Source organism: Vairimorpha necatrix, chromosome 3 (genome assembly GCF_036630325.1).
Source record: "Vairimorpha necatrix chromosome 3, complete sequence".
Classification (NCBI taxonomy): Eukaryota; Fungi; Microsporidia; family Nosematidae; genus Vairimorpha; species Vairimorpha necatrix.
In genome coordinates, this window is record NC_088818.1 from 920,300 (window position 1) to 935,423 (window position 15,124).

Below are 15,124 nucleotides of genomic sequence, written 5' to 3' on the forward strand. Positions count from 1 at the left end.
TAGGAATACGACCAAAAGAGATTGTAAAAGATTATGAAGACGGAGAAGAGAGATTTAGAATGATTGAAGAGGTCACAAATAAATTGACAAAAGAAATATATACAGAGGAGATAGAGCGTAGGAAACGGTATTTGAGGACAATGAGATGTTTTTATTGTGAAAGGTTAGGACATAAAAGTAATATATGTTATAATAGATACAGAGAGGAGAGAAATAAACAAGAATGTGAGAAGATATATCAAGAGGACAGTAGTAGCAGCGATGGAAAATATTACAGGAATACGTAAGCTGGTAAACGGCAAAAGAAACAGATAGAAGTTAGGCCAGGTTTACCTTGAAAACGAACTGGAGAAGTAAAAGATATTAAGAAGAGAAGTTATGAGACGACAACATTCAAGGGGCTGACTTTAGAAGATGTTAAGAAGAAATTTAAAAACGTTATTGATGAAAATAAGGGAAAAATTAAAAATTGTAAAATAGGGAAATGTAAAATCAAGACAGAAGCAGGGGGAAAGGTCGTTAGGAAGGGACAGATGATTCCTCAAGCGCATAAAAACGAATTAATATAGCACTTTGAGGATTTAGAGAAAAGAAATGTAATTAAAAGATCAACCTCTGAATGGCGGAATCCGAGAAAGGCTATAGTTAAGCCGGATGGGAGCGTACGTTTGGTCAGTAATCTTATGGCCCCGAACGATTTAGTAGAGAAGGATCCATATGAGTAGTGTAACATCAGGGATATTATTAGGTTTACGCAAGGCTCGAAGATTATGAGTGTTATTGTCCTTAAAGAAGCCTTTTATGGGGCTGAGATAGAAGAAGCGTATAAGCATAAGACCGCGTTTGGGTTTGATAAGAAAGTATACGAGTGGAACAGCATGGTCCTGGGGTTCAAAAATTCGCCACAGATCATGCAAAGGATTATGAATAATATTTTTGAGAAGTATTTGGGAAGAGGAATAGAAGTTTACATGGGTGATATTGTGATACATGCAAGACGAGAAAAACACGACAAATTGTTTTTAGAAGCAATGAGACGGTATGAGAAGAATAACATGAGATTAAACTTGAAGAAAATACAGTATCGTCAATCAGAAGTTAAATTATCAGGAGTAACATTGAATGGGCAGGATATGATGCCATCCGAGATAAAAAAGAATGAAGCTGTGGTATCCACCACAATTATTTTTTAAATTTTTCATATTTTTTAATTTTTAGAAATAGTGAATTTTTAGAAAATATTTTCTATAAATAAAAAATATGAAAAGAAGGGCACACAAAAAATGAAAAGATATAATAACTCAGACAGACCACTAACAAACATGACTCCACAGCGAGATCAAACATTTAAACATTTAATTAAAAAGAAACCATTTATTTGTTCATTTATAGAACAACAACTTCGTTTCGGACACCTCACCCGAGGTTACGACAGAAGCATTAGAATTTCCGAAGCCGCAAAATGTAACCGACGTAAGAAGATTTTTAGGATTAAGTGGTTGGTTCAGAGGGTTTTTAAAGAACTCTCAGAGAAAACGATACACATGACAGATTGCTTAAGAGGGAAAAACAAAAGTTGGAATTGGATATTGAATTTTAGAATATGAAAAAAGGGTTAAATTGCGATGTTACCCCCCCCCACCCCTAAAAAAATAAAAAAAAAGGGGAAAAAATAAAAAAAAGGGGAAAAAATAAAAAAAAGGGGAAAAAATAAAAAAAGGGAAAAAATAAAAAAAAAGAGGAAAAAATAAAAAAAAGACAAAACTAAAATTTATTCAACTAATTCAAAATCAAATTCAGGGGCCAAATCGTAATTTAACAACCATATATTTTGAACTTAAAAAAAGCACAACATTCTTTCAAGTAGTGATTCTCTATAAATTAACCTAAAACGAGCTATATAAAGTTTTCGAATTAAATTCATTAAAGAACCATGGCTTGTTCCTTCTTTGCGCAATTCCCTTTTAATTACAGACCACATTCCCTCAATTGTTTGGGTGTGGGCGCCTGTTGTTGGATTTATAAAATTTTGGCTATGATTTACAGTTAAATGTAAATAGTTATATTCCGGACATAGTTCCGAAAACCCTTCATAACCCCGCCAACAATCAGTAATAATTGTAGATCCAGGTGCGATTTTTCGTTTTATTAATTCGACAAGAGTATTTCTTGATCGATTTTCAACAATTTCGAAAAAAAAAGAATTGCTGTCTCCTCTTACAACTCCACCAACGGCCCAAACTTGGTATTGAAGGATTCTACCGTTATGGTTTTTACTTTTAACAAGCAATGTCTCGTCTATTTCAACTACGCAGTTTAAACCTCCTATGGTTTTGTTTTTTATGTAGTTGAAATAGGATAAGAATACAGCGTTATTAAAACGCGTAAACCAGCGAGATACGGTACTACTATCTATATCCAATTCGATAGTAGCCGAAACATTGCTTACACCTTTAACCCATTCACACAGCAAAATTAAAAGATCTTCGATATCTAATCTAGAACTTTTAAAAATGCTTTCTTTGTAAATGTTACCTTCGTTTGAGCATTTTCTCCCATTTCGTCGTAAGTAACAACGATATTTGTCCAAATTATTTCTAATTTTGGTCATGGGAGTCATGCACTTATTGCACATTGGTACCTTTAATATATTTTTTTCAAGAAGAAATAATAATAATTCCTCTTTTTTATATATTAATTTTCGAAAATTCTTTATGTTCATTTTAGGGGGTATAATTTTTCCTCTTTTTTTTTATTTTTTCCCTTTTTTTATTTTTTCCCCTTTTTTTTATTTTTTCCCCTTTTTTTTATTTTTTCCCCTTTTTTTTTATTTTTTTAGGGGTGGGGGGGTAACATCGCAATTTAACCGAAAAAAGTGCTTAAGAATTTAGGAAAATTGAGGATTGTTAATTACGAGAAAGAATTTTTATTAAGAACGGAAGTGAGTAATATTGGTATGGGAGCTGTACTTATGCAGAAAAATGAAAAAGAGGAACGGGCGCCGGTACAATGGGCATCAAAGAAATTTACTCCGACTGAAACTAGATACGAAATTAGCGAGAAAGAGATGTATGCCGTATATTGGGGCATAAAGAAGTTTGAGTATGAATTGAGAGGAAGAAAGTCGAAAGTTGAAACTGATCACAAGACTTTAGCAGAAACAAGAAGAAAGCCATGTTTTAATAATATTAGGATTAAAAGGTGGATAGAGATGATCCAAGAGTTTGATTTTGAAATTGAGTACAGGCAACTCGATCAGATGGTTGTTGCTGATGCATTGAGCAGAATCCATGAGAAAAATGAACTTAAGAGAGAAATAATTAGACAAAGAACAGTGAAACAGGTGGCAGGAAAATGGTATAAGCACGTTGAGAAAGTCGGGGACAAGGAGTACTGGAATTTTGATTCTGGTCGTAGAGCTGAAATACCTGCAGTAGGTGATAGGTTAGAGTTAATGAAGAGGTACCACGAAGAACAGGCCCACAGAGGACTAGGAAGTGTCTATTATGCTTTGAAGTTTGACTATTATTGGCCAGGATTAAAGAAGATATAAAGATGATGATAAAAAAATGTGGAAAATGCCAAAAATACAACAGGAAAAAATCAAGAGGATACGATTTTATTGCGACAAGTAGATACCTAGAAAAGGTGGCAATAGATTTAATCGATTATAGAGATTTGGGAAAATTCGTTACAGTGGTTATTGGTTACTATCCGAGAGTCGCATAAAGTTGCGTGTTGAAAGATAAGCGTGCTAGCTCGATAATTGGATATATAGGAAATTTGTGTAGAAATGGTAAAAGACCAGAAGAAATCATATCGGACAATGGAAGAGAATTTGCAAATGAGGAATTTCGAGAGTTATGCAGAAAGTAGGATATAACTCACAGAAAGACCAGTATTGAATCACAATAAAGCAATTGGATATTTGAAAGAGTTATTGGTACGTTTGTGAGAATCTGTTTTAAAAATGAATCCCAAAAATAGCTTTGAAGAAAGAGTTATGAAGGCCTTGGATTTATAATAATAGTTACCATGAAGGTCTAAGATGCACACCATTTGAGGCAGTTAAAGATAATACGGGCAATGTAATGCCAAGAAATGGACCAGAAGGAGATTATAGTAGGCGGTTTAAAAAGAGAAATAGAGACAAGTTCGTCGAAGGACTGAGAGTGCGAGTTGCGAAGAGAGAAAATTTAATGGGGTCTAATAGGTATGAAAAAGGTAAGTTTTTGGATATTGGGACGATTAGGATTGTGTGTCCGGGGGATTCTTATGTAGTAAAATTAATGAATGGACGATTAGTAAAGAAGAGGCACTATGACTTAAAAGATCTGCTTAGGGCCGATGATGACGTAGGAGACTAACCGTCTTGGAGGGGGATGTTATATATTCTTATATTTTTGAACTCCATTATGGAAAATAAATACATCCAATAATATTCACTTACGTTGAAGTAGCAGGCATTAATTCCTGCATGCGCACTTTTTCTGTGGATGTATTTTATAAATTCGCTTGCATGTTTTTCTTTGATTATGTATCTACCTTTCTCATCTTTGGTAGAAAAATCACACCAATTTCTTATCTTGTCTTTTAGTTTGTCATTCACTTTTTTTCTTCACTAACAATAAATGATCGCGATATAGCGCCTGCCACATTGTTCTCAATACAATTAATGTTTTTTATTTCATAGTTAAAGGTGTTCATGGGGAGTATCCAGCGCCTCATTCTATTAGAAAATACGGCTCTAGGGCCTATTCCCGGGTATTTTTCTTAAAGGGGCCCCTTTAAGAAAAATTATAGAAAAAAAAAATCTTAATTATTTATTTCGAATTAAAAGTTTTAAGAGAGTTAAAAATGATCTTTATAAGCATTGGAATCATGAGTTTTTAAATTTTTTTTCCTCCAAACATATTCTTCTATATACCCTGGCATTGAATAACCTGGTATTCCTTTCCTCGTTTTGATGTCCGATTTGAAATGAGACCACTTACATTGATTAAATTAGTGTGGTCTCCATCAGCATTGGTGATTCCTTCCTCATGATTCACGATTTTATGTACTCCGCCAATTCCAGCAACAGCGTATTGGTAAGATCTGTGCCCATCAGTTTTTATTACAGACTTAAGACTAATATTTTCAAAGAAAAAGTCGAAGAAAGTTTTCTTTTTTTTATTTGGGATAACTTTAAGAACTAGTTTTCTAGTTTTTGCTTCAACTGCATCAATTATCAAAGTAGCTTTACTAATTGAATCATACATTTCAGATGGTGACTTTATAAGTTTTCCTTTTATTATAACACTCTCATCCACATGTATTGGGTGCTTTGGCCCCAATTTCTCCCACGTTGTCATGTTATCTGCAGTTATTACTTCTATAATATTCCTTTTAATTCTTTTTATGGTATTTAATAAAACAGAAGTATTTTCATTAATATTATATTCATAATTTTTTCGAGCCATGAGCATATTATAAATAAATATTCGCTTGTGTCTATCTTTGGACTTGAAATTTTTAGTCCCCTCAAAAACTGATTTGGATTTTCTACATAAAAAGTTAGAACATCTGAATCGAAGACTGTTCGAATATGAAATGTCATGTTCCAAAACCATCCTCTCGTAACATTTTGAACATGTTTAAATTCTTCAAGTAAGCCATGGCCTTTGAATAAAGACATGGCAGCTTCATCAGAAGAAAAATGCTAGATTTCGAATTTTTTGGTTCTTCTTATAAATTATTCATTTTTTAGGGGTTGTAAAAATTTCCCAGTTTAGGGCCTATTCTCGAAAAATTCCATCTTTTTTACGTTCATTACCAGTGAATAGGCCCTAGCGCCGAAAATTTTCTTTTCATAAAGGTACAATTTCGATTGTCCGCATAAACTTCTATATAGTATCCTTGTATCAATTTTTTGAAATGTATTAAGCTTTAATAATGGCAAACATATCTTTTTCAACAATTGAATAGTTTCTTTCAGAATCAGTAAATTTTTTTACTGTAGAACCCTAGAACTCCATGTTCTTGGTACAATACCGCACGCATACCATCATTTGAGGCATCACATTTAAAATAAACTATTTTGTGAAGTCGAAGTAACTTTTATGTTCTTTCTTGTTCTATTTCGTTTTTAATGCTATAAACTGTTTCTTTAATATCTTCTGTATATTCATATTTGTCTTGTCGAAGTAGATCCGAGATCTTTTTACTTTGTTCGCTCATATTTATAATGAATCTTCTATACCAATTTAAGATTCCTAATAACTTTTGTACATCTTTTTTACTTTAAATTTCCCATGAAAATACCGCGTTTGCAAGATATTTCTCATCAAGTTTTAATCCTTCTTTGTTTATAATATATCCTAATAGTTTAAACTCGACCTATCTGAATACTGATTTCTCAAAATTTATTCTTACCGTGTTCTGTTTTAATAATTCAAAACTCTTATGACGTTTAAATCGTGTTCTTCAAAAGTCTCTCCAAACACTATAATATCGTCGATATACACATAAAAGTTTTTTGCTATGCTAAGTATATCATTTACATATTTCTGAAATATCTTTGGTCCTGATTTTATTCCAAACGGAATCCTATTATAAGTGTATATTTAGTTAAATACTATGAATCCTGTTAACCTACTGCTTTCTGTATCGATTTGTACTTGATTGAACCCATTCTTTAGGTCTATTTAGATGAAATATTTACCACTACCCATCAACTGTAGGTTTTCAAATATATGTGGTATTATAAACGGTTCGTCTCTGATAACCTTGTTTAACTCACGGTAATTTATAACTAGTCTTAATTCTCCAGTTTTTTTTTCAATTGGGAATGTAGGACTAAATCTTTCTGTGTTGTCCTTTTTTATTATGCCTTCTTTTAGCAATCTTTCTATTTCCAATCTTGCCCCCTCGCAGTACTTATGGGGAATCGGATAAGCGGCGCTACTAAATTATCTCGGCCACTTTCCAAAAGAGGGGTAAAAAAATAAAAAGTTGGTAGATAGAAAATTTTTAAAAAAAATAGAAAAAAAACTGAATTAAAATTTTAATTGGAAGATGTAGAAAAAAAGTAATATTATCTTGAAGAAGGTTAAAGGAGGGATTTTGGGTCATAATTATTTATATTTATTTTTTTCCATACGAATTCATTTAAAAATATTTGGATTCTCTTTTTATTTACACCACCTCGTGCTCGATATTGCTGCTTCAAATGAGACCACAGGTTTTCAATCTGATTGGTGTTTGTTCCTCCCTGTGTACTAAACCCTTCATTGTGATTTACAACGTAGTGAACTGGCCCAAATTGACGCAATGCCCATGGATACGAAGGATATCCATCTAATACTATTATAGAACCCGGCCTAACATATTGTTTAAAAAACTCAAATATTGTTTCTTTTTTTCTGTTTGGAATTATTTTTAAAACAAAATTTCTGAAATTATCCTTCTCTACGCCGCCTAAAATCCACTGTATCCCAGGAATATCATCATCTACACTTGATGGGTTTTCGATTATCAACCCATTACAGATAGCAGTTTCGTCGAATTGTACTTCGACGCCTTCACCGCCAATCTGTTTCTCCTCTTGTTCTCTTTTCCCAATCAGTTCATCAATTATGTTTTTTAGTTTTATGTAGGTTGGCTCAGATATTTGGCATAAATTTACTGCGTGATAGCTGCTGGCGTTAAAAATCCAGCAATGTATTACTTTTAAAACTTTGTTTGCATCAATTCTTATTTTTTCTAACTTTGAACCCTTCCTTGTGGACATCCTTCTCCTACATGATGTGTTGACACATCGGAAAACTTTCCCGTCTAGTGCTTTTCTCTCGGTTTGCAAGTGATTAGCACAATACCACACTTATCACAAATAAGAGAACTCCGAAAACCATTATGTCTAGTGAAAAATTCCAATGCTCTTTCGTTGTTTTGGAATATTTCGTGGGAGAAGTCTAAGCTTGTTAGCTCGTCAATAAGTCTTTCCATGTTTGGGCGGATTTTAACCCTTTTACCCCTTTACTCAATTATCTCGGCCAAGAAAAAGTTATCCTTTAAATTTGAACGAATTATTTATTTTTTTGCCCCTATTTTCACCCCTTGGCCGAGATAATTTAGTAGCGCCGGATAAGCTTTATTTTTATAATCATCAATGTGATCTTTAACTTTAAATTTAAATGGTTTCACCGTTATTTCTTTAAATTTGTTGTTAATCTTTAAATAATCAGTAATATTTTTATTCAACTTAGCCTCTGTAGATTCTTTCATATGCAATATAAATCAAAAAACAAATTATCAATGGGATCTTGAAGTCTTTCTTTCCCTATTTCTATAGCTTTGTTTCTAATATATATAATTCTTCTTGATAGATCTAGTTTGCAATTCTGATTCAATAAAAATTCATTTCCTTTTATGACGTCTTGTGGAGCGTTCTTTAATACATAACATTTCATCTTATAGACTTCTTCGTTGTTGTTGAATTTAATTAATATTTCTGTCGTCCTGTCTATTTTTATCTTTTGATTATTAGCTACGGTGGCTGTTTTTTGGCTGTCTTCTCTAATTTCAAGCTTAGCTTTGTTGGCAAGCTCTTGTGAAATATAGTTCCTAGATGAACCTGTATCTATCCCCATTTTGCCACAATTTCATTAACTCTTCATTCTATTTGTAACTCTAGGTTTGTTATAGGATCTTCTTTAATGAGGTAATTACTTTCTTTGTTTTGTGCTGCTGTTTGATCGTTGTTTTTCTTTTTATCTTTATTCTTAGACCAACACTTTTAAAAGCTGTAAGTGGTATTTTGACAATAGAAACACCATAATTTCTTTCTCTCTACTTCTTGTTTTTCTTCGTGTATTGCGGTTTTTGTAAGGTTTTTTTCTGATTGTTGATTTTTGAGCATTGTATGGTAGTAAGTATCTTCTTTAGATCCTCTTCTAGGTCTAAAAGATACTCCATAGCTTCTTCAACTTCGTATATTTTTAAATCCTTTAGTTTTCTTGCAGTATTGAAGGCAAGCGAGTCAAAAAATATTTCTCGCAGACGCTTATTAAATTCCTCCTTCTCGAGATTTTCGATATTGGCATACTGATCCAAGTTTGTTTTAATAGTTTCATATGATTCTAATATGATCTCGTATTGCATTTGGCGTACATATTTAAGATTGTGAATGAATTCAGCAGAATTCATCTTACCGCCAATCTTCGCCTTTAAATATTTAGCTATTTCTGTAAAGTTTTTTATCTATTCCTTCTCTCAAAATGGGGTCTAGGATAACTTCATTTAGAACGGTCTTTTGCTCGTCAGTCGTCTAGTTCAGGCTTTTTGATATCCCGGTGAAGTCTTCTATCCAATCTTTAATGTTAATTCTATTAATTTCCTGTATCTTCTTAATTCGTTTTATGGGGCTGCTTTGAGTCCTAGTACTTTTATCTCAAATTCGATGTAATCACCTCTGTTAATTTGTTTATTGTTATTCTCCATAAAAATTGGGGGTTACATATAAAATATTTAAAATTATCAACATCCCCCTCTACAAAATTGGCTCATCAACTAAAAGCTTTAACTGAGAAGCGGGTCTTTTTATTTTCTTTTTTCCTATCTTGATTATAAACGCATTATTTTTTAAAGCTTTATAAACACATCCTCGAACCTATAACTTAGGGCTACCTTTTCCTCTATTTCCTTCTTGTCTGATTAGCACAACCTCCCTGGTCTAAAAAAATGTTCTTGCTCACCTTTTCCATTCTTTTTATTGTATATTATTATATTTTCCATTTGAATCTGTCTTAGTTTGTCTTGTACATTTAACAAGGCTGCTTCTTGGGGTGTCATTAAGATTCCAGTATGAAACGTGTTGTTGTAAATCTCTATAGCTCTTTTTAACTTCGTTTTAAAAAAACTGTCTTCCTTATTCTTAAATATTAGATCTTGTAGTGTCCTATTAAATCTCTCTACTCTACCATTGGATTGGTGATGGTAGGGAGATGTATAATGTAACTCAATATTATGATGCTTACAAAAGTTGACGACCTTTGAACTTAAATTTTCTTTTGACTGATCTAATATAAGTGTTTTTATCTTGACCTTTTCGTTGACATCTTCTATAAAACTTACTACCTTTTCATCGTTTCTTGAACTAAGAACTTTTGCAAAACCTTCTCTAGTAAAATAATCAATTGCTGATATGATATATTGCTTTCCTATTGGGCCTATTATATCCACCGCAACCTTTTCTCCTCTTTCGAATGCCGTAACAAAAATAAACTTTTTTTTTCTTTTTTGAATTGTATTGACAACATATTTCACATTCATTTACTACTTCTTTAGCTAGCTTTTCTACATTTTTAATTTTGAGTCCTCTTTTTCCAATTTCATACTCTAATGATCGTTTTCCTCTATGTAATAGTTCTAAATGAATAGCTCGCACAATTTCTTTTTCTTCGACCCTAATCTTCTTGAATTCAATTTCTTCTTCTTCGTTATTTTTATTTTCAATATTCTTCCTGTCTTCTTTGTCTTCCTCTATTTGTTTATTATCATCCTTTATTTCCTCATTTTCAACGAAATCAAAATTTCTGCTTAAACAATCTACGTGAGGTATGTCTTTGCCCTGCCTGTACGTAACTTTAAAGCAATATCTAGACATTCTATCTAACCATCTTTGAATTCTCGGGGAGTTAATTTCACCTTTATTAAGCACTTCTAATGCTTTATGATCTGTTATTACCTCAAAGTTCGCTCCATATAAAAAGTAATTAAAATTTTCCATGCCCCATAACATAGCCAAACACTCTTTTTCACTAATACCGAAATTAATTTCATGGTCTTTTTGTTTCCTAGAAGCAAACGCAATGGGTATCTCCTCTTTATCAATAATTTGACTAAGTACTGCCGCGATTCCATACTTAGAAGCGTCCGTTGTCAAAATAAAATCTTTAGTATAATCTGGCTGGAATAATCCTGCGTTCATTTTGAGAATCTCTTTGATCTTCCTAAAAAGTTTCTCTTCTTCCTCTGTCCAAATGAACTGTTTCTTGTCTTTTAATAATTCATACAGTGGACTACATATACCGGAGCAGTCTTTAATAAATTTTCTATAGTAGTTAATTGTTCCTAAAAATTCCTGTAGCTGTTGCTTATCCTTTGGTGATTTTAAATCTTCTATTCCTTGTAACTTATCAACTAATGGGAGTATCCTATTTTCTTCTATATGATGTCCTAAAAAGTCGATTTCACGCTGTTTAAAACTAGATTTTTCTTCATTTATTTTAAGCTTGTTTCTATCCAAAGCTTCTCTAATTCTTTATATGCCTCATCGTGTTCCTTTTCATTTCTGCCAAAAATTAAAATATCATCCACGTAACAGAAACAACTCTTTCCTATTTCTTCTTTAAGTGCAAAATCCATGAACCTTTGGAATATTGCGGGAGAATTTTTATATCCTTGAGGCATTACCTTCCACTCGTATAGTCTATGTTTAAATCTAAATGCTGTTTTAAATCTATCTCTTTCCAACAATTTAATTTGAAAAAACCATCTTCCAGGTCTAATTTTGAAAAAAAATTCATTCCACGCAAATTACATAAAATCTCGTCTATTCTGGGGAGGGAATATCTGTCAAGTTCAACTAGTTTATTTAACGCCACTAAATTTGTAGTCACTCGAATGGAACCATCTGGTTTTATTACCGGCCGAATATTATTAAGCCACGTAGACTTAGACTTCTGAATGTATCCCTTGCTTAAAAGCTTCTGAATCGCCATTCCAACGCCTTCTTCCATGTTCTTCGACAATGTATATACGGGTTCTACAACTTTTTTGCCTGGTTCCGTTTTGATTTCACACACATATTCTTCATCTTCTATTTTCATCATCTCCCTCATCCCATTTTTCCCGATCAATACTTTCTCGATTCTCACTTTGGGTAAAATAAAAAATTTAAAACGATAAACTTGGTCTTTATACGTCAAATCAATAAATGTATGTTTGTTTACAATAAAAGGCTCTTCAAGGCAGGTCTTGAATATCATTTCTTTAGAATTCCATTGAAATGGTAGATTAAACTTTTCAGCTACCGCGTTACTGATAAAGTTGTAAGTTGATTCAGTGTCAAAAGTAACAGGGACCTCTTGTCCATAAAAATAAACTGAATTTTCTTTATTTTTAATAATGTCTGATAATTAGGTGCTTATTTCATTCACTTTCTTACTTCCCTGTTGATCATAATTGGTTCCCATACGACAGTTTCTTGCAATATGTCCTAATTTTTGACAGTTGTAACATTTAATGGTTTGTTTAGTAGTTTCGATTTTTAAACTTTCAAGTTTCTTCAGTAAATCTTGCATTTCTTGTTTTCTCTTATTTTCTTCCAAACATTCTTCTTCTATGATTGTCAACTTATCAATAATTTTTTCATCCAAAGATCCACTAATTTCCAAAAAAAATTTTACTCTTCCAAGTTCATCTCTTATCCCACCTGTAATAATTTCAATTACTTCTTCTTCTTCTTCTTTAAGTTTAAATATCCGTGAAGAAGACTTTACATTCATGATATATCGTTTAATGCTTTCATCTTTGTCCTGCTTCATTCGGTACAGTTTTGCTAAAGACAATGTTTTATTTCCGAATGCTTCCAGAGCCAACTGTCTCCATTTCACAAAGGTCATTTTTTTATGACCCACAATAGTCTCGTAGTGCCAGTCGATTAAATCGTAACTGGCTCTACTCATAATCCACTCAATCTTTCTCTCGTCCTCCATATTCTTAAAAAAGGACATTAACTCAAACCTTCGTATCTCATTTATAATGTTATCTCTACTAATCTCTGTATTCATGGGTTCTATGTCATTCTCCACCATGTTAATTTGTTTATTGTTATTCTCCATAAAAATTAGGGGTTACATATAAAATATTTAAAATTATCAACAACCTCTATTTATGTTTTCTTTTAATTTGCCCGTGGATCCTTGCTTTGAATTCAAATTGCCCGAAACAGGTGGCAAGTCATTGTATCTTAAATAATACTCTATGAGTGAAGTTGAAATATTCTTGGATGGTAACATGTTTATTTAGATATTTTTTCTTTTTATAGTTTTAAAGGAGTTTTTCCTTTTGATAGAAACATTCTATTGGTAGAAACAGATTGATCCTGTTTCAGAATGAACCAATTATAAAAGTAAAAAAAAAATAAATGTCATGTTGTTTTTACATAACAGAATCTATTTCTTAATTTGTTAAATTAGAAATAATAATCCTAAGTAAACCTTCAAAAAGATCGTTTTCTTAAACATATCTTAATTCAAAATTAAATTTTAAGTCATTTTCTAGTTTTATTTTGTATTTTTAATTTTAAAAGTCAAAAGATATTTTTGTCCTTTTCTTGCTCCTCCTTTTTTGCACTTCAATTTTAGGGTTCAAAAAAATAAAGTGAACACCCCAAAGGGGGAATGGGTATGTGGTATCCTTCACCTGACAAAAGTACCTTAACTTCATATTCTTGCACCCTCAAAAAAATGTTTAGATTTGAAGAATAACATGAATTTATACCTATTTATTAGTGTTTTTTAGAGGATATGGGCAAGGAAAATAAGTAAAGCCCTATTCCAAATAGAAACAGAATTGTTCGCAACATGAAACATTATTCATTTATGTATATGCTTCAGAGTAACTCCTTTTACTCGATTTCCTGCGTAGTATTAAATTATTATTGTTGTAACTCTAGTTACCAATCATTGTCGTTCATCACATACCAAGCTGTTTCAGCACAAGTTGGTCCAATCAAACATGGTTATCACAAACCATTGTTTCAGACACAGTATAAAAGAAAAAGTTCTTAAATAAACATGCGATTTCATTCAGACTCATTTACTCTTTTCAACAATTATTTTTATTTGTTATTTTTGTTTTTTCCTCGACATTTTCTCTCCTCTATTTTTTTAAAAAAGGGGCAAACCCCTCTGTTTCGAAAAACTTCTGTCTAAGCTGATAAGCTGTGGTGTTACCACAAGGGAGGAGGCCTGTTTGTAAGTAGCATTCGATGATGCTCCTCCCTGCAATATTATTAAGTATATTTTTATTTAAATTGTGTTTATTGTATTTCCCTGTGGGCTAGTATGGTTCCTCATGTGAGGGTGTAAGGTATGAGAGGCCTTCCCGATGTCACTGTATCTGTCTTTGTTTCCAGTTCTTCTCATCTTCCAAAAAATTGGGGTAAAGTAAAAAGAAAATATTTGTAGCAAAATATTTTCTAGAAAAATCATCCGGAGAGAAAAATAAATAAAAACAAATAATGTGGTAATTAATACCACAATAGTTCAATTATTTTTTTATAAATGTGTTGCAAGCTGTCTCTCAGGAAGCTCGGCTTGTTGTAATTTTTGGCGCTACTTAAAAATTAGCACCCAAAAAAATACGTTCACTGAAAAAAATTATTTGGTATAAAATGAGATAAAATCAAATTTTAAAGGATTTTTTTTCCGGGGGTGCGAATTTTTAAGTAATGGTATTTCGAACGTGAAATTTTTTTATTTTATCTATCCCTTATAATGAACAGGATGATGGACGAAATGCTTCGATTATTCCAAACAATCCTATTTTCACTGATAATGACAGGGCAATCGATTACGGATTGAAGAACAACTTGTTATATCCTTGTATTCCATGTACTAATGATCAGTGCAAAGGAATTATGTTTATTCAAAACATATCTTTGTTTTCTCAAGGAAAGGGGTACAAATGTAGCAAAAAAATTTGTAAACGAAGATGTTCATTAAATAAAGGTTCTAAATTTGAATCTTTAGATATTGAATTTAAAAAAAATCTTCGTTGCATTTATTGCTGGTGTTTGTCATATACTAATTTTCAGGCCATCAACATGTGTGAAACTTCTGAACCAACATATATTTCTGTAAAAGAAATAATAATGAAAACAATTTCCAAGTGTTCTACTGTTGTTACAACGATAGGTGGTGTTGGTCAGAGGATACAAATAGACGAAACAGCTATTTGTAATGGAATTATAGTATCGAATCCGTCTAGTCGATTGGATTCTGAACCTGGAATTCAGTGGATAATAGGAGGTGTGTTGGAAGGAAATTGTAGAGAGTTTTTTGAAGAACTAATACCC

The 15,124-nt window shown here is 32.2% G+C and overlaps 2 protein-coding genes across 2 annotated transcripts; both read right to left on the reverse strand.

The window, feature by feature from the left end:
• Nucleotides 1-8,261: 8,261 nt before the first annotated feature.
• Nucleotides 8,262-8,630, reverse strand: VNE69_03251 (pol polyprotein; the record flags this gene model as incomplete). Its single annotated transcript, XM_065473112.1, has 1 exon — nucleotides 8,262-8,630. The coding sequence occupies one exon, from the start codon at nucleotides 8,628-8,630 to the stop codon at nucleotides 8,262-8,264; it is 369 nt and encodes a 122-aa protein (XP_065329184.1).
• Nucleotides 8,631-8,829: 199 nt separating this feature from the next.
• Nucleotides 8,830-9,480, reverse strand: VNE69_03252 (pol polyprotein; the record flags this gene model as incomplete). Its single annotated transcript, XM_065473113.1, has 2 exons — nucleotides 8,830-9,240; nucleotides 9,424-9,480. The coding sequence occupies 2 exons, from the start codon at nucleotides 9,478-9,480 to the stop codon at nucleotides 8,830-8,832; spliced, it is 468 nt and encodes a 155-aa protein (XP_065329185.1).
• Nucleotides 9,481-15,124: the final 5,644 nt, after the last annotated feature.